The sequence below is a fragment of the Nannobrachium achirus genome, assembly GCF_963921795.1.
Source record: "Nannobrachium achirus genome assembly, chromosome: 7".
NCBI lineage: Eukaryota > Metazoa > Chordata > Actinopteri > Myctophiformes > Myctophidae > Nannobrachium > Nannobrachium achirus.
Genome location: NC_137816.1, coordinates 9,120,028 through 9,146,863, shown reverse-complemented (window position 1 = coordinate 9,146,863; position 26,836 = coordinate 9,120,028). Strand labels below are relative to the sequence as shown.

The following is a 26,836-nucleotide window of genomic DNA, read 5'->3' as shown; positions in this document are numbered from 1 at the left end:
GACCGTATGTAAATGAAGGGGAGGAGCTTAGTCGACTTAAAAAAATTGGGGGCGTGGCGTGGTTTGGAAATGCGTGTGGGTGTGGTCCGCATAAATTATGCTAATGAGGCTGTTAAGTGGCCTTTCCCAGCGCGTAAAAAATGCAGACCACCGTATGTAAATGAAGGGGAGGAGCTTAGTCGACGTATGCAAATTTGGGGCGGGGCATGGTTTGGAAATGCGTGTGGGCGTGGTGCGCATACATTATGCTCGCATACATTATGCTAATGAGGGCGTTAAGGTAGGTTTCCCAGCGCGTAAAAAATGCAGACGACCGTATGTAAATGAAGGGGAGGAGCTTAGTCGACGTATGCAAATTGGGGGCGGGGCATGGTTTGGAAATGCGTGTGGGCGTGGTGCGCATACATTATGCTCGCATACATTATGCTAATGAGGGCGTTAAGGTAGGTTTCCCAGCGCGTAAAAAATGCAGACGACCGTATGTAAATGAAGGGGAGGAGCTTAGACGACATATGCAAATTGGGGGCGGGGCAATGCGTGTGGGCGTGGTGTGCATACATTATGCTCGCATAAAGCGATATCACCACTCATTCCCTTCCCAATGTTTTATGTGTTGAACTTGACAGTGACACTGCGTTGTCCTCTTCCCCCTAGGCAAGATATGGAGCGTGCTAACTAATGTTTCCCCATGGGCTAAATGAGGAGGATGGAAGAGAAGCCAGAGGAGGAGAAGAAGAAAGAAGAAGAAAAGACTATTATTATTTGATCCTTTGAAGAAAGTTGAATAACATTATCAAAGAAATGTGCTTACCTGCTGCTCCATTGAAACTCCTGCCCATGTAAACTCACTTTTGTTAATAAATGCACCTGTTGGCTTGCACTTGAAACTGTGTTGTGTATTGGTTTTGGGTCTTGACGCCACAATATATATATATATATATATATATATATATATATATATATATATATATATATAAAGGATATGTTTTTGAAGCAGCCCACAGAGAAAGACTCTCTAGCGCCCCTGTAAAAGGCAATGGCAGCCTCCCTAGAGAGGGCCAGGAATAAGGTGAATAAATAATGGTACCCTAATGCCTCCCTGCTTGGCACTCGGCATCAAGGGTTGGATGTCCCATAGATCTAAAAAGCTAGATACCTCTTCCACCGCTGCAGTTCATTGGTAAAAGGATAGGCGGAAGTACGACACGCACGCTGCCACTCAGTCAGCTGCCTCTCGACTACTGACTACTGGCAAATCAGTGAGTCTTCCGGGACTTAAATTCAATCCAAAGGAGCTTTATTGGCATGATAAGACAAATGTTTACATTGCCAAAGCGAGTGCCTCTCGGAAAGAGAGGCCAATTTTTTACCAACGCCTCAGAGCCAGTGGAGGCGTCTACCTTTCTATGTCTATGACTATGGGATGTCCAGGGGGGTGTACTTGTACATCATGCTGCCTCATACTAAGAAAACAGGAGATGGGCTCCTGACCTATAGGCCACTTGGCTCAGGAAGCCTTGCTTCCCAATGCCATTGGTTCTCAAAGTGGGGTCCGGGGGGTCCCAGCAAAAGTAGTTAATGTAGCGTCACAATCATTTTAATAGTTTTATCCATTCTGTGTGTGTGTGTGTGTGTGTGTGTGTGTGTGTGTGTGTGTGTGTGTGTGTGTGTGTGCGCGTGCGCGCGTGCATGTGAGATGCTTGTATAGTTGTCTCCATTATGCCTACGTGAGGTTTTATAGGTTGAAGTGTCCAATTATTAGCAACAAAAACAACAGATAAAATGACTGAAACACAAAATTGTTTTTTTCCCTTTTATTTAGAATTTCTATTTTAAATATAAAATGTTGATGACTAGACATATGAAGATAGCCGGTTTTCATGTGGGTAATAATAGAAGCCTATAGGATATAAAAAACACCCAGTCTAATAGTAAGAATGAAAGAAAATAGACATCCTTACAGTCAACTTAATAGAATTTTCAAACCATTGGCCTGTGCCTTGTGAGCGTCTTGTGGTACTCTCGTCTCATGGGCTGGTAAAATGACACATTCGTGGTCAAATAGACACTATAAAAGATGGTGAAATGAGCTGTCATGTTAGGTAAATATTACCTCATTTTGGAATGGGAAACAGAGTTCCTTCCGACATTTGAAAGGAGAGGATAAATGCTCCTCAAAAGAGAGAACATTCATATTAGATCAATTCATCAATATCATGTTAGAATCAAACAATACTCATAAGAATTCAACAACAACAAAAACTGATCAAAAGTACTATTCTGCATTTGTCAATGACTGAACATTTACAAAAGATGAACCGAAATGTATTGTCTTGCTTCACTGTGTAGCCGGTCTGGGCCCACTCCTCAGCAGATACCTGCTACATCTGCACATCAGATTTTATCCCTTGTATGTCATTTGAAAAATACTATAATCATATTGTCATATCATCATACAACTGGCTACTGACCATTGTGCTGTAATGCAACTGAAATGTTTGACTTCACAAACAGATACAATCAATCTCTTACCTAAACAAATGCAAAGAAAAAATAAAACGTTTTTTTTAGACATATTTGTAGCCTCATTTTCTAACACATTTATCTCTTACAACCTGTAAGAAAGTTGGACTTTCTTCTTTTTCCCCCCAGCAACTGGTGAGAAGAGAATCACAACCCATCATAACGGTTGAACACAGCAGTGGTTCTCAACCTGACCATTACATTACTGCATGAAAAAGCAATCAACAAACATATAGACTACAAGAATTGTCTATTTTCTATTTTCACAATATTAATCTGTGGAACCGAGTCAAACAAAATGTAATGCCTCAACTCGACTCCTACGATTCCAAGTGCTTGTCAGGGTGGGGTGGTGGTCCTCAGTTCAAATATGATTACTTTTGGGGGTCACAGCCTAAAATCACACCCGTGTGAAGTGGAGCTGTGTGTGTGTGTGTGTGTGTGTGTGTGTGTGTGTGTGTGTGTGTGTGTGTGTGTGTGTGTGTGTGTGTGTGTGTGTGTGTGTGTGTGTGTGTGTGTGTGGATCATGTGTACCGATTTGTGTGACATTTGAAGAAAATATGTAGGAAAAGGAGCAAAAAGTGTGTTTTGGAGAAAATTCAAGATGGCGGAAAATCTATCATGGCGCAAATGGGCGTGGCCTATATGGGGAGATGCATCATGACCCAAGGAATCCAGGGAAAAAATATTTTTAATTTTCCGACCTACGGTTCAAGAGTTACAGGCCAAAACGTAAAGTGGGGTGTTATGGCGCCACCATGCGGCCAAATGACACAATTATTTTTTATTTAATCCTTGAAATCATTATGAACCTCCTCTCCAAGTCTTGAAACTCTAGCCCCTATGGTTTGCGAGAGACAAATAATTGAATGTGAGTTTTTGCAATTCCCATTATAAGTCAATGGGGAAAATTAATTCACTAATAAATTAATATCAATTAAACTATAGAACCTTTCTCTTAGAAAAGTAATAGCCCACGATTCCCGAGTAAGCCGGTCGATTTGACATATGGCGCGAGTGTGTGGTGGCAAAACTGTGGGACTAGTGGCGTGCCGAAGTTTAGGAAGTTCAGGCTACATACACACACACACACAGACAGACCCACACGGCCACGTATAGGGAGCCTGTGCTTCACACAGCTCCAAAAAAGGTTGAGAACCACTGGAATAAAGTTTCCCACAGACTGGCAGCAGTCAGACGGGGTGAAGGAGGGGGGTACTGCGATGTGGTCCATGATGTGAGGGGGGGTGGGTGGTCTCACAGGGTCTCACTCAGTTTAATGGTCACTGCTTTCACCTCAGTGTATTCTGCCAGGGCGTATTCACCACTGAGGAAAAACAAAGGCGTAAACATTTTGAGGAGTGAAAATGAGAGAGGAGCAGATTGCCTTAGAATTCAAATAATGATGAACAGTGTGTGGATAAGGAGAGGTGGTGAATTATCTTACAGTTCTCGTCCATTACCGGACATTTTGTAACCTCCGAACGGGGCCTGTGCGTGGAGGGCATTGTAACAGTTTACCCTGGAAAGACAGAGAGGAAGAGAAAATAAAAAAGACACAGACAGACAGACAGACAGACAGACAGAGAGAGAGAGAGAGAGAGAGAGAGAGAGAGAGAGAGAGAGAGAATGAGTTCACTTTTGCAGAGACCAATGATCCGCAGGCACAAACTGTACTGTGGTCACAATCTAAGAGTTGGTGATTAAACATTGGTGATTATAGAAAACCATGTTGGTTAAAATATAGTAGGGTTTGCTAAGCAGTAAGCACACCACATGCATGTGTTGGTCACTCTGACACAGATTCTTCATCTCAACCACTTTTCCAGCTCCAACAGAGAAGCTTTGTCTGGTAAGCTCCACTAGTGCCACCTTGTGGTCTGTTTTCATAACTACAAGTCTAAGCACTATGCTGTGGATCATGGGGCTGTTTGGGGCGTAGCAGTGGAGTCTGGAAAGAGTTTCAGTGAATGAACCAAGATAATAACCTTGTAATGACTGGTTTATAGCTCATTTATAAGCTCACATTGCACTGAGATGCGTTGTCAATCGACCGGCACACAACTATAGTAATGGAGAGGATGGACGGTGAGTAGGAGTGTCTTACCAGACAGTGCCTGTGTCCAGGGCAGCAGACACAGAGAGAGCCCGGTCCATACTTCTAGTGAACACTGCTGCCACAAGTCCATACTCAGTGCTGTTGGCCCTGTCTATCACCTCCTGCTGGCTTTTAAAGCTAAATATACACTGCACCGGCCCAAAGATCTACAAATGTATAAGAAAGTCATACAGAAGGGACAAATTAGATTTTTGAGCGGTGCTATAGCCGCTCCAATACCGTGACTTGGTGTGTATGTTCATGCGTTGTTCCAAGTGTTTTTCCATTATATCAAAATACTAACTAACGTCATATGTCCCTATTCTGTGACGTCATCATCATCATAATTTGTATTTGAAATTGAATTAACAGTGTGTGTGTGTGTGTGTGTGTGTGTGTGTGTGTGTGTGTGTGTGTGTGTGTGTGTGTGTCTGTGTGTGTGTGTGTGTGTGTGTGTGTGTGTGTGTGTGTGTGTGTGAGATTTATGTATTTATCAATATTGTATTTGGAAAATAAAACATATTTGGGCAAACCATAGGGGCAAACACATACAACGTGTAATTCAACCAGACATCCACAAGGTGTCAGTCTTGTGCACCATAACCACTATACTACTCCTGAGTGACAAGTTGAATTTTATGAATGAAGCTGGGTGTTGTATATATATCTGCACCTCCTCCCTGGCAATGCGCATGTGGTCTTTGACCCCAGTGAAGACAGTAGGCTGGAGGAACAGGCCAGTTTCATCCAGGGCTACCCCTCCACACTCCAGCCTGGCTCCCTCCTTCTTCCCACTCTCAATCAGCTCCATGATTTTATCAAACTGCTGCCGGTCAATCTGGAAGCATCACACAAAGACACACTGAACACTTTCAATGGGCAAGGGTGGGAAGAAGGACTTCAAAGGTTATCAGGGGTGTAAGTGATTTGTGTTAATATTCCCAGAGTAATCATTGCTATAGAGCAGGGTTCCCCAATTAGTTTTCCCCAAGGGCCGAATTAACAGAAGATTAAAAACAAAACACTGGAGCAATGGATATATAATTTGGTATACAACACTGCTCCAAACCATAGATGATGCCATTTATAATTTATTAAATTAATATAATTTATTATTAGAATCAAAGCTGAATGTCTCTCTCCCAGTGCTATCTTAGTTTAGAGACGTACCTGAGGTCCGTGTGTGGTCCTTGGGTCCAGTGGATCTCCTATGACGATACTCTTGGCGCTCTCTACGCTGCGACGTACAAACTCCTCATAGATGCTCTCTTCCACAAACACGCGGGAGGCAGCGGTGCAGCATTGACCCTGGTTGTAGAAGGACCCTTTCTGGGTCTCCTCAACAGCCAACTGCACTGCAGCCACACAACAGAAATAAACGTATGTATCATGAGGAGATTGGTCATAAATGGAAGTTAGGCAAAAGTGCGGCACTGCGAGCTTGTAGATCTGCTATTTTTGAAAAATCATGAAAATTAGAATTTTGACCCGATTCTATAAGTGTCTTTTGAATCCTTCTAAGATTTTTTGAAAAACCTATGTTTCTATGTCAGCAATCTGGCCAGCCATCATCAAAGAAAAGGTAATTTTCACATAAACGGAGCTCAGTTAGTCTGTTCTTTAGAGACTACTATGTCAGTGGTTCTCAAACCTTTTCATGTTATTTGGCCACGGACCCCCATCTCAAAATATCTAGCTCCAGGGACCACCCAGAAGCAAAATTTGAATTACAAACGTTCGCTTTGAAAATACAAATTTTTACGACTTAAAAATAGCAGATCTACAAGCTCGCGCTCGGTGCCGCGCTGTGAGCTTGTATGTCTGCTATTTTTCACTGGTTAAAGCATTCAATAATTCTAGGCCTAAATGGGTAAATAAAATATACAATAATTATTGAGTGGTGGGGGTGGGGCATGCTCAGTGATACCTCGATAGTCGATACATCACCAGGAATCAAACCTGGGACCTTCTGCCTCCCCACCAGGCCACACTAATCACCACAAGCACTCCTCCATTACCACAGCTATCACCCAATGAAATGCAGCAAGGTGGAGGTCAAACAGGTGACAGCTGACAATCTTGGGTTTTTATAAAGCCTAGCTATAATTAGTTTATTGCACAGCAGAATAGCTGATTACTTTGCTTCATGTGTTATGTATGGTTTTATGTCTTTTTAACTGTTTTATGTGTTTATTACCTCCAACAAAGAGGAAATGTTTTCTTCACTTTCTTTACTGTGTGTGTGTGTGTGTGTGTGTGTGTGTGTGTGTGTGTGTGTGTGTGTGTGTGTGTGTGTGTGTGTGTGTGTGTGTGTGTGTGTGTGTGTGTGTGTGTACACGTTCCACAGTCTGAAGCTATGCTGCAAATTAGTTGAAAGGGATTTTTTTAATTTAAGTTTTTATTTCTGTTCGTCCCTCTTGAACAAAATGTGTGGAAAAACCTAAAACTACATATTATTAAGTTACAGTATAGGCCTACTATTACTGATGACTCACAATGGCAAACATAATATACAACTACCGGTAGTCTTTAATCTATCTACATACAGTACACTTTCTGTAGTAAACTGTAAATGCATGCTATTCTCCTCTCTCTCTCCAACACATACGCAGTCGCACGCGCCACACACACACACGCACGCGCACACTCATATCTCCTTTGTTGGATGTCTCCATTGTTGCTGTTAGAGAGACAGAGACCAAAACCACATCACTTACAGTCTGAGTCAGCAAAGACAATGCATGGGTTCTTCCCTCCCAGCTCCAGAGTCACTCTTTTCAGATTACTTTTGGCTGCCGTCTCTTTGATCAGCTGGCCGACCTGAGCACAAGCAGACAGAAGGACACAACATATACAGTACAAGCCGGAAGTCATGAATCAACGTGTCATATGTGATACTCATTTGCATGTCCCTAATAAAAAAAGACGGAGAAGATCAGTATCAGTTGCAGGGATGAGAGACTTATTGAAAACATGTGTCTGCTCATATGATATTACTGTATCACTGCAGTGCAGTGATCATAATACCACAGGTATAATGTTATGTTTATGAGAACATAATAATAATAATAATAATAGGTTTAATAAAATAATGTTGTCAATGACTGTAAATTAATGAAATGTTCTTAAAGCTGATTTAGTAGTATATAGGCCCCTATTACCGGTATAATAGAATTAATAAACTAATTTATTTATGTGCTTTTCTATATAAAGTTGTATTTCACACTTTTAAATCACATTTAATTAATGTGAAATAGCTTATCTTGCCAAAGTGTTGCCACATTGGCAACACTTTGGCAAAACCCTATTCAGATATGAATATCCACTTTACATTCAATTGTAGACATAGGCCTATTGTCACTGTTGGGCAAGTTTCAAATTTGTACCAAGTAAAGCCCTGCATCACCATACAAAACTGTCGCACAAAACTAGTGAAAATAGCCGATCCACAAGCACACAACGGTGTGTGCTTGTAGATCGGCTATTTTCACTAGTTTATTTAAAATGATAAATACTAAGCGAACGGTTTTGGTTTTACAACGATTTGACACTGTGGTGCCAGTATAGTACATTGCTATCCATACCTCTGTGGAGCCGGTGAAAGCCACTTTGTCGATGCCCATATGGCTGGCAATGGCTGCTCCGGCTGAGGGGCCGAACCCGGGCACAATATTCACCACTCCGGGGGGGAATCCAGCCTGACATGGCGACCCAGAAGGCATGTTAGTGATTAGGACCAGAGTGGCTCCTTGCTCTGAATAATCATTATGAAAACATGATAAAAGGGAAGCAGTCTAATCACATAAGACCTGGGCATAAGCCCAGATTCTTTTGAACTAATGGGCTGTCAGTGAAACCCATAATAGTTTATAACCTAACGTCCCTCAGCCTCCGGCTTGGATCATTCATACTCTCTCTGCGCATAGCATCTGCACACAGGGCTTAACGTCTGACCTCTTTGATGAGAGCACCAACGTGTAAGGCCGTGAGAGGCGTCTGCTCTGCTGGCTTGATGACCACAGTGTTTCCACAGCTCAGGGCGGGCGCTATCTTCCACGTGAACATCAGTAGGGGAAAGTTCCACTGGTTTAGAGAGCAAATACAGTGCATCGATACACACAAAGTTAGTAAAACCTTCAACTGTACACCTTCAACTCTACGCATCAGCTTAATCAATACTGTGCAATTATCACAGTAAACTCCTCTGCTCTAACTGAAAATGTACCGGCAAGGACCGTGTCCATCGTTACATTATCAGGGTTAAATTCACACCGCCATTTAGCAAATAGAGAGCATTCTAACTCCTCTTCTGGTATTTTGACGACGATCCAGGCAGATTGTTTCACAGCGGTTTCTAATGTATTGTACAGTAAGATGCTGAACAGACTCAATCATCGCAACAAGCGATGATTCAAGGTGAACACCCGTTACAAAAAGAGCTAATTTATTTTCCAAGTTGGAAACAAATGAACACAATATCCGACACTCAAACACAGATTAGACAGCAATATACGTGAACGGTGAATGTTTACTGTTTAGGCATTGTTAACTTTTATAGCACTTTGGATACAGTCATCACCATTAAGGGAGTTTGGGATGTCGAGCACGACGAGCAGAGAGAAAGGTTTCCTGTTTTCCTTTGACAATGACTCATTGCTGTGTGTCTGCCAGTAGTACTTTTAGTAATTACACAACGTCCTTCAGTATAAATTTCACTTTTATGATATAATCTCCCATGTCAAACAACAGCCGTTTTGTTCCTTTGCATTAGAAGATATAGGCTCATGCACAATAGATAAAGCTGAATGGCCGTATTCTGTCAAGATGTAGGAATTATACTCTCTCGTGTCTGGGTCGTCTGTGACAAAGTGCAATGTGATACAACACCAGACTGAACACTGCCCCACCCTAAATCTGATGAAGTTATTATCAAAAGAAAAAAGAAAGGAAAAACATATATTCCAATGTGTGAAAGTATATCCAACTAACAAAGCATTCTAGCGATGTGTTCGTGTAAGAGTACACTTTTGAGGGATTAGGAGAGAGTAGGTCTTGTTAGGGAGGGCAAAGATTTAGCTTAGGTTTCTGGTACATTCACGAGGGTTTTCATTTCGCTTCCACATTGAGCCTGGGCTTTTGAATTAAGTTCAGCTGCCTTGCTAATTTATGTTAAAGGCTTCTCTTGAAACTAAGTGTACAATGGTTCCAATTAAGCCTGGATATGCTTCCCAGAAAGCCTATGATGTTACTTGAGAAAATGATTGAGCCATTTATTTTAAGAATAAAAATTACAATGAATAGCCAGATATGGTGACAAAAAAAATAACAGCTATTAATTGTGTTAAACATTGCATGCATGCCAAAGCAGTCTTATACCATAGTGAAGCGTTATGTTATTTGCACACACAGGCCTCTCATTTTGGCAGGACAAGTCACAGATTATATCACATACTGTACCATTGAATTGGATTCTATTTTCAATGGTTATAAATGATGTACAGTACTGAACATTATGCAATGGTCTGTTTCTTTATGCCATTAAAAATGTTCTTCTATTCTTGGACAGCATGACAAGAGTACATGTTCCCTCTTCTGTAAGAACAGACAAAACACACACACACACACACACACACACACACACACACACACACACACACACACACACACACACACACACACTTGCTTACTGCTTATGGTTGTCCATCGTGTCCGATGAATGATGACCATCTTCTATCCGATCCTGGATCCACAGCTGCGGTTGCAGACCGGGCATACAAAAACGGTACTGACGGGAGCAGGGGTGGCTTTGCGGGCATGCCTCTTTGCACGCTTTGCTGCACGGTGTTGTGTGCGCTGGCTTTCTATGTGCTCCACTCCCTGTGCAGTGTGCAGAGTGAGAGCGCCAGAGGTTGCTCCAGTGAAGAGGGGTTGATCCGGCCTCTCTTCAGCGTGGTCTTCAGTTGGTCACACACACACACACACACACACACACACACACACACACACACACACACACACACACACACACACACACACACACACACACACACACACACACACACACACACACACACACACACACACAAACATAGGTTTTGCTGCCGCCTTGTGGTGACAAGGGACAGTCACAGACTATTATTGGAATGTGACACAGACACACACACACACACACACACACACACACACACACACACACACACACACACACACACACACACACATATATGGGTCGCTTGCTGTAACTAAGGGGGACACCTCCAATTCCTCAAAAACAGGGATACTGGTGAGGGCGGACAATATGGACTGGATTCCCATCAGAGAATCAGGCCGGGTCTGGAGAAGGGACTTCTTTCTGAATGTTTATTATAATAATTCACATGGGTATTTCAAAGGGTGTGTGATAAAGGGTGTGGTCTGAAAATAAAGTAACAATAAATAATAATGTTAACATTAGCTAACATACATATACAGTAGCTCGCATAAATAAATAACATCAGCATTAGCATGATATACACTAGCATGATGTAATCAGTTAAACAATAGTCTTCACAGTATCTCCAAACATCCACCAAACTCTTAAATGTAGCAAAGATAAACTCCAAAACTGTCCAAATATGGTAAACAACATAAGCAAAGAAATAAACCTCTTCACAATAGAAGGATAGACAGTGTAAAAGCACACATATAGGGAAATGATGGAGTAAACAGAGACACACAGATCCTCTCCTCTCAGTGGCAAACGTTCTACTGAATGGAGAAAGCCTCTGCAGCTAATTAGCAACACCTGTCTGTAGCTGATTACAACTTAAACACCTGTCTACAGTCAATGACCATGTCCAGCCACTAGGTGTCAGGCTTGCCGTCCTTGGGGGCAAACCAGGGTGTCCCCTCCCCAGTAAGGCTGGTTATGGCAACATTTTATGACATATTGCTTGCTTTTGGCTATTAAAAAAAACAGATCTCTCTCCCCCCCCCCCCTTGCACGCAAATACTGCACACAAAAGCCCCAAATAAATTAAAAAACATAGTTCATGACTTTCATGTCAAGGACCCCCAATGTCAAGGACCCCCAATATTGAATGTACGAACCCCGGATTTTAATTCAATGCAATTGAAATAAAAGTACTATAAACAAACACTGTATAGCAATGATTACTGTCACAATATGCTATTAACACTGTTACTGAACACACACTATAGCAATGATTACTGTCACAATATGCTATTAACACTGTTACTGAACACACACTGTATAGCAATGATTACTGTCACAATATGCTATTAACACTGTTACTGAACACACACTGTATAGCAATGATTACTGTCACAATATAGAGCTATTAACACTGTTACTGAACACACACTGTATAGCAATGATTACTGTCACAATATAGAGCTATTAACACTGTTACTGAACACACACTGTATAGCAATGATTACTGTCACAATGTAGAGCTGTTTAACAAACGATAGACAGACTTTTGTACCTTGACAGACAGCAGCACACGTCACAGAGACACGCAAGTCCAACAACGCACGAGCACTTCCTGACTCTCCTTGGATTGGACAGAGAGGGAGGCGAGTTTCTAAATTCTAGGAGAGCTAAGGCAAGGAGCGCTCGTTTTCAGCAGCGTTGGCAGGTTAGCTACTCACCAGTTAGTTTTACTTAGTTTTACTGAGGTTAAGGTTAGGGTTAAGGTTAGGGTTGGGGTTGGGGTTAGGGTTAGGGTTAAGGATAGGTTTAGGTAAAATGAGTCCGGGGCGTGGTTTTGCCTAGCTCTCGCTTCCTGGTCAGGTGGGGCTCACTCGGGGGGGAATCTCCTTGGCCACAGCGCCGCTTATTGACGTAGGGCTACTGACTGGTTCTAGAGGGTTGCAGTCTACCGCACTTCCAGGGTTTTGGGGGGGCTGGGCGGCTCCGCCGCCCAGCCTGGGCACGCTGACTCCGGGGGTAGACTTTGGTTAGACCGCCGTGTCTGCCTGGAGGTGGAAAGAGGGGGAAAAAAAGAAAAACAACAGCTGCGCTGCTGGGCTGATGCATGCGTTCAATGCAATGTGAATGCATGTGTAGAGAGAAATACAGATAGATAAATCCAATGAATTAAAATAGTACAGTTCACTGGTACAAGCTCAACTAAAAGGAGATCCCAGTAATGTTTTTGGCTTATTTCCACAGGGAAGTCATTCATGAATGAACAAATTATTGATATAGGACTGTCATAGGTACAGTGTGTCATTGACAGTACAGTTCACTGGTACAAGGTCAACTAAAAGGTGATCCTAGAAAAGACTAAGTCAGGGGGAAACAATTTAAAAAATAAAACAATAAAAACAGCCGATCTACAAGGCTGCATGTGGGCTTGTGGATCAGCTGTTTTGGGTAAATGTGGGTTATTTATCTAATGCAGTATTGATCCCTTTATCGAGTGATTGATTGAAGACAGTACAGTACAGTTCACTGGTACAAGGTCAACTAAAAGGAGATCCTAGAAAGCCGATCAGGCTTAGACGGATAGAACATAGTACTTTATCTAGGATAATATCAGTTTCAAAAGCATAACATCAAAAACCAAAAAGAGAAAAGGGGGGGGGGGGGGGGGGGGAGCATGGGGGCTTAGTCTATTTACAAGTCACGGGTAGCAGCTGTCTGAAGGTGACTTTTCATACCAATTTTGAAGGAGGCTAGGGATTTGCTCTCCTTTAGGGCTTGTGGAAGGGCGTTCCACATGTTGATGGTAGCAGGAGAACGAGTTAGAGCCTTGTTTAGTGTTAAATCTACGTTGATGATGATTAGTGGAGCTGCCTCTGGTGTTGTGATTGTGAACATCCTTGACCTTTAAGAAGTAGTTTGTCAGGTACATGGGAATCTTGGAGGTGTAGTGCATTCACATCAGTGCAATGTGAATGCATGTGACTTAGGAAGATAGATAGATACGTAATACACATGATATTTCCACAGGGAAGTCATTCACGAATGAACTAATTATTGATATAGGACTGTCATAGGTATGTACAGTGTCATTGACAGTACAGTTCACTGGTACAAGCTCAACTAAAAGGTGATCCTAGAAAAGACTAAGTCAGGGGGAAACAATTTAAAAAATAAAACAATAAAAACAGCCGATCTACAAGGCTGCATGTGGGCTTGTGGATCAGATGATGAATACATTTTAATACTACTATACTAGGCTACTAATATAGACTGCAGTAAAGCGGGTTATGTTTGAATGTTTGGAATTGCAACATTTAACATTATTTATTTAATTAATTCATTTAATTAATTAATTCCCTGTCTGCACCAGGCCGAAAGGACACATTGGCCCCGGCATTGGCTGGGCTCACTGGTACAACCAACTTTCCCCCGACTGCGTACGGATTCTTTAATTAATTAATTAATTAATTAATTATGGCCCCGCCCCCTGCATTGGCTGGGCTCACTGGTACAACTAACTTTCCCCCAACTGCGTAGGCTACTGATTTTTTAATTAATTAATTATGGCCCCGCCCCCTGCATTGGCTGGGCTCACTGGTACAAGGTCAACTAAAAGGAGCTTTACTTATTTCATTAATTATTATTATATAAGGCCCCTGTTGAGACTGACCATTCATTCATTCATTCATTCATTCATTCATTAATTCATTTAATTAATTATTTCCCTGTCTGCACCAGGCCGAAAGGACACATTGGCCACTGATTCTTTAATTAATTAATTCATTGCCTCCTCGTTAAGAACCCCGTAAATTTAGGCAAATTCATTCTTTCTTTCTTTCTTTCTTTCTTTCTTTCTTTCTTTCTTTCTTTCTTTCTTTCTTTCTTTCTTTCTTTCTTTCTTTCTTCCTTCCTTCCTTCCTTCCTTCCTTCCTTCCTTCCTTCCTTCCTTCCTTCCTTCCTTCCTTCCTTCCTTCCTTCCTTCATCCATCCATCCATCCATCCATCCATCCATCCATCCATCCATCCATCCATCCATCCATCCATCCATCCATCCATCCATCCATCCATCCATCTATTTATTTATTTATTTATTTATTTATTTATTTATTCATTCATTCATTTCCTTCCTTTAGCGTTTTCGAGCTTGGGTATCCGCTATAGATGCGGTGGACATTCAATTAATGAATTGTCTGCATTAATTATGCAAATGAGGTTGGGGGCGTGGTCTGCATTCATTATGCAAATGAGGTTGGGGCGTGGTCTGCATTAATTATGCAAATGAGGTTGGGGGCGTGGTCTGCATTCATTATGTTAATTAGACGTACGTGTCTTGTTGCTAATTAAACGTGAATGCAGGGGGCGGAGCTAATTAGCCTAATTATTCAAATTGGGGGGCGTGGTCTGCATTAATTATGCAAATGAGGTTGGGGCGTGGTCTGCATTAATTATGTAAATTAGACTGCACAACATGCATTCGACGCACGCGTCTTGTTGCAGGGGGTGGAGCTAATTAGCCTAATTATTAAAATTGGGGGGCGTGGTCTGCATTAATTATGCAAATGAGGCTGGGGCGTGGTCTTTATTAATTATGTAAATTAGACGCACGTGTCTTGTTGCAAATTACACGCGAATGCAGGGGGCGGAGCTAATTAGCCTAATTATTCAAATTGGGGGGCGTGGTCTGCATTAATTATGCAAATGAGGTTGGGGCGTGGTCTGCATTAATTATGTAAATTAGACGCACGCGTCTTGTCGCTAATTAAACGCGAATGCAGGGGGCGGAGCCAATTAGCCTAATTATTCAAATTGGGGGGCGTGGTCTGCATTAATTATGCAAATGAGGTTGGGCGTGGTCTGCATACATTATGTAAATGGGACAGCACAACATGCATTGGACGCGCGCGTCTTGTTGCAGGGGGTGGAGCTAATTAGCCCAATTATGCAAATTGGGGGCGGGGCGTGGTTTGGAAATGCGTGTGGGCGTGGTGCGCATACATCATGCTCGCATACATTATGCTAATGAGGGTGTTAAGGTAGGTTTCCCAGCGCGTAAAAAAAGCAGACGACCGTATGTAAATGAAGGGGAGGAGCTTAGTCGACTTAAAAAAATTGGGGGCGTGGCGTGGTTTGGAAATGCGTGTGGGTGTGGTCCGCATAAATTATGCTAATGAGGCTGTTAAGTGGCGTTTCCCAGCGCGTAAAAAATGCAGTCGGCCGTATGTAAATGAAGGGGAGGAGCTTAGTCGACATATGCAAATTGGGGGCGGGGCGTGGTTTGGAAATGCGTGTGGGCGTGGTGCGCATACATTATGCTTGCATACATTATGCTAATGAGGGCGTTAAGGTAGGTTTCCCAGCGCGTAAAAAAAGCAGACGACCGTATGTAAATGAAGGGGAGGGGCTTAGTCAACATATGCAAATTGGGGGCGGGGCATGGTTTGGAAATGCGTGTGGGCGTGGTGCGCATACATTATGCTAATGAGGCTGTTAAGTGGCCTTTCCCAGCGCGTAAAAAATGCAGACGACCGTATGTAAATGAAGGGGAGGAGCTTAGGCGACATATGCAAATTGGGGGCGGGGCATGTCTCGGAAATGCGTGTGGGCGTGGTGCGCATACATTATGCTTGCATACATTATGCTAATGAGGGCGTTAAGGTAGGTTTCCCAGCGCGTAAAAAATGCAGACGACCGTATGTAAATGAAGGGGAGGGGCTTAGTCGACATATGCAAATTGGGGGCGGGGCATGGTTTGGAAATGCGTGTGGGCGTGGTGCGCATACATTATGCTAATGAGGCTGTTAAGTGGCCTTTCCCAGCGCGTAAAAAATGCAGACGACCGTATGTAAATGAAGGGGAGGAGCTTAGACGACATATGCAAATTGTGGGCGGGGCATGTCTCGGAAATGCGTGTGGGCGTGGTGCGCATACATTATGCTTGCATACATTATGCTAATGAGGGCGTTAAGGTAGGTTTCCCAGCGCGTAAAAAAAGCAGACGACCGTATGTAAATGAAGGGGAGGGGCTTAGTCAACATATGCAAATTGGGGGCGGGGCATGGTTTGGAAATGCGTGTGGGCGTGGTGCGCATACATTATGCTAATGAGGCTGTTAAGTGGCCTTTCCCAGCGCGTAAAAAATGCAGACGACCGTATGTAAATGAAGGGGAGGAGCTTAGACGACATATGCAAATTGGGGGCGGGGCATGTCTCGGAAATGCGTGTGGGCGTGGTGCGCATACATTATGCTTGCATACATTATGCTAATGAGGGCGTTAAGGTAGGTTTCCCAGCGCGTAAAAAATGCAGACGACCGTATGTAAATGAAGGGGAGGGGCTTAGTCGACATATGCAAATTGGGGGCGGGGCATGGTTTGGAAATGCGTGTGGGCGTGGTGCGCATACATTATGCTAATGAGGCTGTTAAGTGGCCTTTCCCAGCGCGTAAAAAATGCAGACGACCGTATGTAAATGAAGGGGAGGAGCTTAGACGACATATGCAAATTGTGGGCGGGGCATGTCTCGGAAATGCGTGTGGGCGTGGTGCGCATACATTATGCTTGCATACATTATGCTAATGAGGGCGTTAAGGTAGGTTTCCCAGCGCGTAAAAAATGCAGACGACCGTATGTAAATGAAGGGGAGGAGCTTAGTCGACGTATGCAAATTTGGGGCGGGGCATGGTTTGGAAATGCGTGTGGGCGTGGTGCGCATACATTATGCTCGCATACATTATGCTAATGCGGGCGTTAAGGTAGGTTTCCCAGCGCGTAAAAAATGCAGACGACCGTATGTAAATGAAGGGGAGGGGCTTAGTCAACATATGCAAATTGGGGGCGGGGCATGGTTTGGAAATGCGTGTGGGCGTGGTGCGCATACATTATGCTAATGAGGCTGTTAAGTGGCCTTTCCCAGCGCGTAAAAAATGCAGACCACCGTATGTAAATGAAGGGGAGGAGCTTAGTCGACGTATGCAAATTTGGGGCGGGGCATGGTTTGGAAATGCGTGTGGGCGTGGTGCGCATACATTATGCTCGCATACATTATGCTAATGAGGGCGTTAAGGTAGGTTTCCCAGCGCGTAAAAAATGCAGACGACCGTATGTAAATGAAGGGGAGGAGCTTAGTCGACGTATGCAAATTGGGGGCGGGGCATGGTTTGGAAATGCGTGTGGGCGTGGTGCGCATACATTATGCTCGCATACATTATGCTAATGAGGGCGTTAAGGTAGGTTTCCCAGCGCGTAAAAAATGCAGACGACCGTATGTAAATGAAGGGGAGGAGCTTAGACGACATATGCAAATTGGGGGCGGGGCATGTTTTGGAAATGCGTGTGGGGTGGGCGTGGTGTGCATACATTATGCTCGCATAAAGCGATATCACCACTCATTCCCTTCCCAATGTTTTATGTGTTGAACTTGACAGTGACACTGCGTTGTCCTCTTCCCCCTAGGCAAGATATGGAGCGTGCTAACTAATGTTTCCCCATGGGCTAAATGAGGAGGATGGAAGAGAAGCCAGAGGAGGAGAAGAAGAAAGAAGAAGAAAAGACTATTATTATTTGATCCTTTGAAGAAAGTTGAATAACATTATCAAAGAAATGTGCTTACCTGCTGCTCCATTGAAACTCCTGCCCATGTAAACTCACTTTTGTTAATAAATGCACCTGTTGGCTTGCACTTGAAACTGTGTTGTGTATTGGTTTTGGGTCTTGACGCCACAATATATATATATATATATATATATATATATATATATATATATATATATATATATATATATATATATAAAGGATATGTTTTTGAAGCAGCCCACAGAGAAAGACTCTCTAGCGCCCTCTGTAAAAGGCAATGGCAGCCTCCCTAGAGAGGGCCAGGAATAAGGTGAATAAATAATGGTACCCTAATGCCTCCCTGCTTGGCACTCGGCATCAAGGGTTGGATGTCCCATAGATCTAAAAAGCTAGATACCTCTTCCACCGCTGCAGTTCATTGGTAAAAGGATAGGCGGAAGTACGACACGCACGCTGCCACTCAGTCAGCTGCCTCTCGACTACTGACTACTGGCAAATCAGTGAGTCTTCCGGGACTTAAATTCAATCCAAAGGAGCTTTATTGGCATGATAAGACAAATGTTTACATTGCCAAAGCGAGTGCCTCTCGGAAAGAGAGGCCAATTTTTTACCAACGCCTCAGAGCCAGTGGAGGCGTCTACCTTTCTATGTCTATGACTATGGGATGTCCAGGGGGGTGTACTTGTACATCATGCTGCCTCATACTAAGAAAACAGGAGATGGGCTCCTGACCTATAGGCCACTTGGCTCAGGAAGCCTTGCTTCCCAATGCCATTGGTTCTCAAAGTGGGGTCCGGGGGGTCCCAGCAAAAGTAGTTAATGTAGCGTCACAATCATTTTAATAGTTTTATCCATTCTGTGTGTGTGTGTGTGTGTGTGTGTGTGTGTGTGTGTGTGTGTGTGTGTGTGTGTGCGCGTGCGCGCGTGCATGTGAGATGCTTGTATAGTTGTCTCCATTATGCCTACGTGAGGTTTTATAGGTTGAAGTGTCCAATTATTAGCAACAAAAACAACAGATAAAATGACTGAAACACAAAATTGTTTTTTTCCCTTTTATTTAGAATTTCTATTTTAAATATAAAATGTTGATGACTAGACATATGAAGATAGCCGGTTTTCATGTGGGTAATAATAGAAGCCTATAGGATATAAAAAACACCCAGTCTAATAGTAAGAATGAAAGAAAATAGACATCCTTACAGTCAACTTAATAGAATTTTCAAACCATTGGCCTGTGCCTTGTGAGCGTCTTGTGGTACTCTCGTCTCATGGGCTGGTAAAATGACACATTCGTGGTCAAATAGACACTATAAAAGATGGTGAAATGAGCTGTCATGTTAGGTAAATATTACCTCATTTTGGAATGGGAAACAGAGTTCCTTCCGACATTTGAAAGGAGAGGATAAATGCTCCTCAAAAGAGAGAACATTCATATTAGATCAATTCATCAATATCATGTTAGAATCAAACAATACTCATAAGAATTCAACAACAACAAAAACTGATCAAAAGTAGCCTACTATTCTGCATTTGTCAATGACTGAACATTTACAAAAGATGAACAGAAATGTATTGTCTTGCTTCTCTGTGTAGCCGGTCTGGGCCCACTCCTCAGCAGATACCTGCTACATCTGCACATCAGATTTGATCCCTTTTATGTCATTTGAAAAATACTATAATCATATTGTCATATCATCATACAACTGGCTACTGACCATTGTGCTGTAATGCAACTGAAATGTTTGACTTCACAAACAGATACAATCAATCTCTTACCTAAACAAATGCAAAGAAAAAATAAAATGTTTTTTTAGACATATTTGTAGCCTCATTTTCTAACACATTTATCTCTTACAACCTGTAAGAAAGTTGGACTTTCTTCTTTTTTCCCCCAGCAACTGGTGAGCAGAGAATCACAACCCATCATAACGGTTGAACACAGCAGTGGTTCTCAACCTGACCATTACATTACTGCATGAAAAAGCAATCAACAAACATATAGACTACAAGAATTGTCTATTTTCTATTTTCACAATATTAATCTGTGGAACCGAGTCAAACAAAAATGTAATGCCTCAACTCGACTCCTACGATTCCAAGTGCTTGTCAGGGTGGGGGGGTGGTCCTCAGTTCAAATATGATTACTTTTGGGGGTCACAGCCTAAAAAAGGTTGAGAACCACTGGAATAAAGTTCCCACAGACTGGCAGCAGTCAGACGGGGTGAAGGAGGGGGGTACTGCGATGTGGTCCATGATGTGAAGGGGGGTGGGTGGTCTCACAGGGTCTCACTCAGTTTAATGGTCACTGCTTTCACCTCAGTGTATTCTGCCAGGGCGTATTCACCACTGAGGAAAAACAAAGGCGTAAACATTTTGAGGAGTGAAAATGAGAGAGGAGCAGATTGCCTTAGAATTCAAATAATGATGAACAGTGTGTGGATAAGGAGAGGTGGTGAATTATCTTACAGTTCTCGTCCATTACCGGACATTTTGTAACCTCCGAACGGGGCCTGTGCGTGGAGGGCATTGTAACAGTTTACCCTGGAAAGACAGAGAGGAAGAGAAAATAAAAAAGACACAGACAGACAGACAGACAGACAGACAGACAGAGAGAGAGAGAGAGAGAGAGAGAGAGAGAGAGAGAGAGAGAATGAGTTCACTTTTGCAGAGACCAATGATCCGCAGGCACAAACTGTACTGTGGTCACAATCTAAGAGTTGGTGATTAAACATTGGTGATTATAGAAAACCATGTTGGTTAAAATATAGTAGGGTTTGCTAAGCAGTAAGCACACCACATGCATGTGTTGGTCACTCTGACACAGATTCTTCATCTCCCACTTTTCCAGCTCCAACAGAGAAGCTTTGTCTGGTAAGCTCCACTAGTGCCACCTTGTGGTCTGTTTTCATAACTACAAGTCTAAGCACTATGCTGTGGATCATGGGGCTGTTTGGGGCGTAGCAGTGGAGTCTGGAAAGAGTTTCAGTGAATGAACCAAGATAATAACCTTGTAATGACTGGTTTATAGCTCATTTATAAGCTCACATTGCACTGAGATGCGTTGTCAATCGACCGGCACACAACTATAGTAATAAACTAGAAACAGTGCTCTTCCGAGCACAGGTCTCTTTCAGGTCAGGCGTACTGGTGGCGCTATAATAGGCCAATGTGAAAAGATTGGCATGTCTTCCTCACCAATCTTAGGCCTTTCATGGCAATCAGACATTGTGTTCCAAAAATGTGTTTAGCAAAAGTCTACCTGCTGGTGGCGCTATAATAGCCCAATGTGAAAAGGGTGACATTTGTTACTTGACCTAGTGGGAATATGTGTGGCAAATGTCACGGTAATTGCAAGCTGCGTTCATGATTTGAGGCATTTTGTTCAATCCTGCAAACTTTGGAAGCAAATATTAGCCAATTACGATGGAATATGACATATCGGTCTTGATGACATGACAATAGAGATACTGTGTACTGATTTGCGTGATTGTTAGAGAAAATCTGATGGAGTAATAGCAAATAATTTGTTTTACATAAAATGCAGGGCAAAGGTTTTTCCTTACCCTCTAGGGAGTGCGCATACAAAGTTTTCCACTGATAGGTGGAGTTAAAGGTAAAAACACAAATTGGCCTGTTATAACGCCTCAATGAGGCTGATTTAAGAGATTTGAAGTGGCATTTCTTCCTCTGCCTAGTGGGACTGTGCGTGGCAATTTCACCAAGATTGCACGCTGTGTCCATGATTTGAGGCATTTTGTTCAAAATGGAGCAATCCTGCAAACTTTGGAAGCCAATTGTAGCCAATCAGGATGGAATATGGAAAGTCGGACAGATCCATCTTGATCACATGACTATAGAGATACTGTGTACCGATTTGCATGATTTGTGGAAAAAATCTGTAGGAGTAGTGTACAGAAATGTGTTTTGCAAACATCAGCCTCATGGTGGCGCTAGAACAAGGCCATGTGAGAAATGTCCCAACAAACTAATGGGACGGACACACACACACACACACACACACACACACACACACACACACACACACACACACACACACACACACACACACACACACACACACACACACACACACACACACACACACACACATGGGCGGACGCACAGGGGCGAAAACATACTCTCCTGGCGGAGACAATCACCATAAACCTTTCAGTGGTTAGGAGAGGATGGACGGTGAGTAGGAGTGTCTTACCAGACAGTGCCTGTGTCCAGGGCAGCAGACACAGAGAGAGCCCGGTCCATACTTCTAGTGAACACTGCTGCCACAAGTCCATACTCAGTGCTGTTGGCCCTGTCTATCACCTCCTGCTGGCTTTTAAAGCTAAATATACACTGCACCGGCCCAAAGATCTACAAATGTATAAGAAAGTCACACAGAAGGGACAAATTAGATTTTTGAGCGGAGCTAGCCGCTCCAATACGTGACTTGGTGTGTATGTTCATGCGTTTTTCCAAGTGTTTTTCCATTATATCAAAATACTAACGTCCCTATTCTGTGACGTCATCAACAGAGCAGCACTGCTCACTTCGCACAAGTGTGATTTTTATTTTAAATTGAATTAACAATTGTGTGTGTGTGTGTGTGTGTGTGTGTGTGTGTGTGTGTGTGTGTGTGTGTGTGTGTGTGTGTGTGTGTGTGTGTGTGTGTGTGTGTGTGTGTGTGTGATTTATGTATTTATCAATATTGTATTTGGAAAATAAAACATATTTGGGCAAACCATAGGGGCAAACACATACAACGTGTAATTCAACCAGACATCCACAAGGTGTCAGTCTTGTGCACCATAACCACTATACTACTCCTGAGTGACAAGTTGAATTTTATGAATGAAGCTGGGTGTTGTATATATCTGCACCTCCTCCCTGGCAATGCGCATGTGGTCTTTGACCCCAGTGAAGACAGTAGGCTGGAGGAACAGGCCAGTTTCATCCAGGGCTACCCCTCCACACTCCAGCCTGGCTCCCTCCTTCTTCCCACTCTCAATCAGCTCCATGATTTTATCAAACTGCTGCCGGTCAATCTGGAAGCATCACACAAAGACAATAATTTATTAAATTAATATCATTTATTATTAGAATCAAAGCTGAATGTCTCTCTCCCAGTGCTATCTTAGTTTAGAGACGTACCTGAGGTCCGTGTGTGGTCCTTGGGTCCAGTGGATCTCCTATGACGATACTCTTGGCGCTCTCTACGCTGCGACGTACAAACTCCTCATAGATGCTCTCTTCCACAAACACGCGGGAGGCAGCGGTGCAGCATTGACCCTGGTTGTAGAAGGACCCTTTCTGGGTCTCCTCAACAGCCAACTGCACTGCAGCCACACAACAGAAATAAACGTATGTATCATGAGGAGATTGGTCATAAATGGAAGTTAGGCAAAAGTGCGGCACTGCGAGCTTGTAGATCTGCTATTTTTGAAAAATCATGAAAATTAGAATTTTGACCCGATTCTATAAGTGTCTTTTGAATCCTTCTAAGATTTTTTGAAAAACCTATGTTTCTATGTCAGCAATCTGGCCAGCCATCATCAAAGAAAAGGTAATTTTCACATAAACGGAGCTCAGTTAGTCTGTTCTTTAGAGACTACTATGTCAGTGGTTCTCAAACCTTTTCATGTTATTTGGCCACGGACCCCCATCTCAAAATATCTAGTTCCAGGGACCACCCAGAAGCAAAATTTGAATTACAAACGTTCGCTTTGAAAATACACATTTTTACGACTTAAAAATAGCAGATCTACAAGCTCGCACTCGGTGCCGCGCTGTGAGCTTGTATGTCTGCTATTTTTCACTGGTTAAAGCATTCAATAATTCTAGGCCTAAATGGGTAAATAAAATATACAATAATTATTGAGTGGTGGGGGTGGGGCATGCTCAGTGATACCTTGATAGTCGATACATCACCAGGAATCAAACCTGGGACCTTCTGCCTCCCCACCAGGCCACACTAATCACCACAAGCACTCCTCAATTACCACAGCTATCACCCAATGAAATGCAGCAAGGTGGAGGTCAAACAGTTGACAGCTGACAATCTTGGGTTTTTATAAAGCCTAGCTATAATTAGTTTATTGCACAGCAGAATAGCTGATTACTTTGCTTCATGTGTTATGTATGGTTTTATGTCTTTTTAACTGTTTTATGTGTTTATTACCTCCAACAAAGAGGAAATGTTTTCTTTACTTTCTTTACTGTGTGTGTGTGTGTGTGTGTGTGTGTGTGTGTGTGTGTGTGTGTGTGTGTGTGTGTGTGTGTGTGTGTGTGTGTGTGTGTGTGTACACGTTCCACAGTCTGAAGCTATGCTGCAAATTAGTTGAAAGGGATTTTTTTAATTTAAGTTTTTATTTCTGTTCGTCCCTCTTGAACAAAATGTGTGGAAAAACCTAAAACTACATATTATTAAGTTACAGTATAGGCCTACTATTACTGATGACTCACAATGGCAAACATAATATACAACTACCGGTAGTCTTTAATCTATCTACATACAGTACACTTTCTGTAGTAAACTGTAAATGCATGCTATTCTCCTCTCTCTCTCCAACACATACGCAGTCGCACGCGCCACACGCACGCGCACACTCATATCTCCTTTGTTGGATGTCTCCATTGTTGCTGTTAGAGAGACAGAGACCAAAACCACATCACTTACAGTCTGAGTCAGCAAAGACAATGCATGGGTTCTTCCCTCCCAGCTCCAGAGTCACTCTTTTCAGATTACTTTTGGCTGCCGTCTCTTTGATCAGCTGGCCGACCTGAGCACAAGCAGACAGAAGGACACACATATACAGTACAAGCCGGAAGTCATGAATCAACGTGTCATATGTGATACTCATTTGCATGTCCCTAATAAAAAAAGACGGAGAAGATCAGTATCAGTTGCAGGGATGAGAGACTTATTGAAAACATGTGTCTGCTCATATGATATTACTGTATCACTGCAGTGCAGTGATCATAATACCACAGGTATAATGTTATGTTTATGAGAACATAATAATAATAATAATAATAGGTTTAATAAAATAATGTTGTCAATGACTGTAAATTAATGAAATGTTCTTAAAGCTGATTTAGTAGTATATAGGCCCCTATTACCGGTATAATAGAATTAATAAACTAATTTATTTATGTGCTTTTCTATATAAAGTTGTATTTCACACTTTTAAATCACATTTAATTAATGTGAAATAGCTTATCTTGCCAAAGTGTTGCCACATTGGCAACACTTTGGCAAAACCCTATTCAGATATGAATATCCACTTTACATTCAATTGTAGACATAGGCCTATTGTCACTGTTGGGCAAGTTTCAAATTTGTACCAAGTAAAGCCCTGCATCACCATACAAAACTGTCGCACAAAACTAGTGAAAATAGCCGATCCACAAGCACACAACGGTGTGTGCTTGTAGATCGGCTATTTTCACCAGTTCATTTAAAATGATAAATACTAAAGGAACGGTTTTGGTTTTACAACGATTTGACACTGTGGTGCCAGTATAGTACATTGCTATCCATACCTCTGTGGAGCCGGTGAAAGCCACTTTGTCGATGCCCATATGGCTGGCAATGGCTGCTCCGGCTGAGGGGCCGAACCCGGGCACAATATTCACCACTCCAGGGGGGAATCCCGCCTGACATGACGACCCAGAAGGCATGTTAGTGATTAGGACCAGAGTGGCTCCTTGCTCTGAATAATCATTATGAAAACATGATAAAAGGGAAGCAGTCTAATCACATAAGACCTGGGCATAAGCCCAGATTCTTTTGAACTAATGGGCTGTCAGTGAAACCCATAATAGTTTATAACCTAACGTCCCTCAGCCTCCGGCTTGGATCATTCATACTCTCTCTGCACATAGCATCTGCACACAGGGCTTAACGTCTGACCTCTTTGATGAGAGCACCAACGTGTAAGGCCGTGAGAGGCGTCTGCTCTGCTGGCTTGATGACCACAGTGTTTCCACAGCTCAGGGCGGGCGCTATCTTCCACGTGAACATCAGTAGGGGAAAGTTCCACTGGTTTAGAGAGCAAATACAGTGCATCGATACACACAAAGTTAGTAAACCTTCAACTGTACACCTTCAACTCTACGCATCAGCTTAATCCATACTGTGCAATTATCACAGTAAACTCCTCTGTTACTCTAACTGAAAATGTACCGGCAAGGACCGTGTCCATCGTTACATTATCAGGGTTAGATTCACACCGCCATTTAGCAAATAGAGAGCATTCTAACTCCTCTTCTGGTATTTTGACGACGATCCAGGCAGATTGTTTCACAGCGGTTTCTAATGTATTGTACAGTAAGATGCTGAACAGACTCAATAATCGCAACAAGCGATGATTCAAGGTGAACACCCGTTACAAAAAGAGCTAATTTATTTTCCAAGTTGGAAACAAATGAACACAATATCCGACACTCAAACACAGATTAGACAGCAATATATGTGAACGGTGAATGTTTACTGTTTAGGCATTGTTAACTTTTATAGCACTTTGGATACAGTCATCACCATTAAGGGAGTTTGGGATGTCGAGCACGACGAGCAGAGAGAAAGGTTTCCTGTTTTCCTTTGACAATGACTCATGCTGTGTGTCTGCCAGTAGTACTTTTAGTAATTACACAACGTCCTTCAGTATAAATTTCACTTTTATGATATAATCTCCCATGTCAAACAACAGCCGTTTT

At 42.7% G+C, this 26,836-nt stretch overlaps 2 protein-coding genes across 2 annotated transcripts; both read right to left on the bottom strand.

The window, feature by feature from the left end:
- Nucleotides 1–3,780: 3,780 nt before the first annotated feature.
- Nucleotides 3,781–8,686, bottom strand: LOC308288288 (retinaldehyde dehydrogenase 3-like; the record flags this gene model as incomplete). Its single annotated transcript, XM_080729688.1, has 8 exons — nucleotides 3,781–3,850; nucleotides 3,971–4,045; nucleotides 4,631–4,788; nucleotides 5,295–5,459; nucleotides 5,792–5,976; nucleotides 7,339–7,441; nucleotides 8,206–8,319; nucleotides 8,576–8,686. 8 exons carry the CDS (start codon nucleotides 8,684–8,686, stop codon nucleotides 3,781–3,783), a joined length of 981 nt encoding a protein of 326 aa, XP_080585814.1.
- Nucleotides 8,687–20,400: 11,714 nt separating this feature from the next.
- LOC308288299 (retinaldehyde dehydrogenase 3-like) lies at nucleotides 20,401–26,144 on the bottom strand (the record flags this gene model as incomplete). Its single annotated transcript, XM_080729698.1, has 8 exons — nucleotides 20,401–20,470; nucleotides 20,591–20,665; nucleotides 22,338–22,495; nucleotides 23,002–23,166; nucleotides 23,273–23,457; nucleotides 24,798–24,900; nucleotides 25,664–25,777; nucleotides 26,034–26,144. The coding sequence occupies 8 exons, from the start codon at nucleotides 26,142–26,144 to the stop codon at nucleotides 20,401–20,403; spliced, it is 981 nt and encodes a 326-aa protein (XP_080585824.1).
- Between the last annotated feature and the right edge of the window lie 692 nt (nucleotides 26,145–26,836).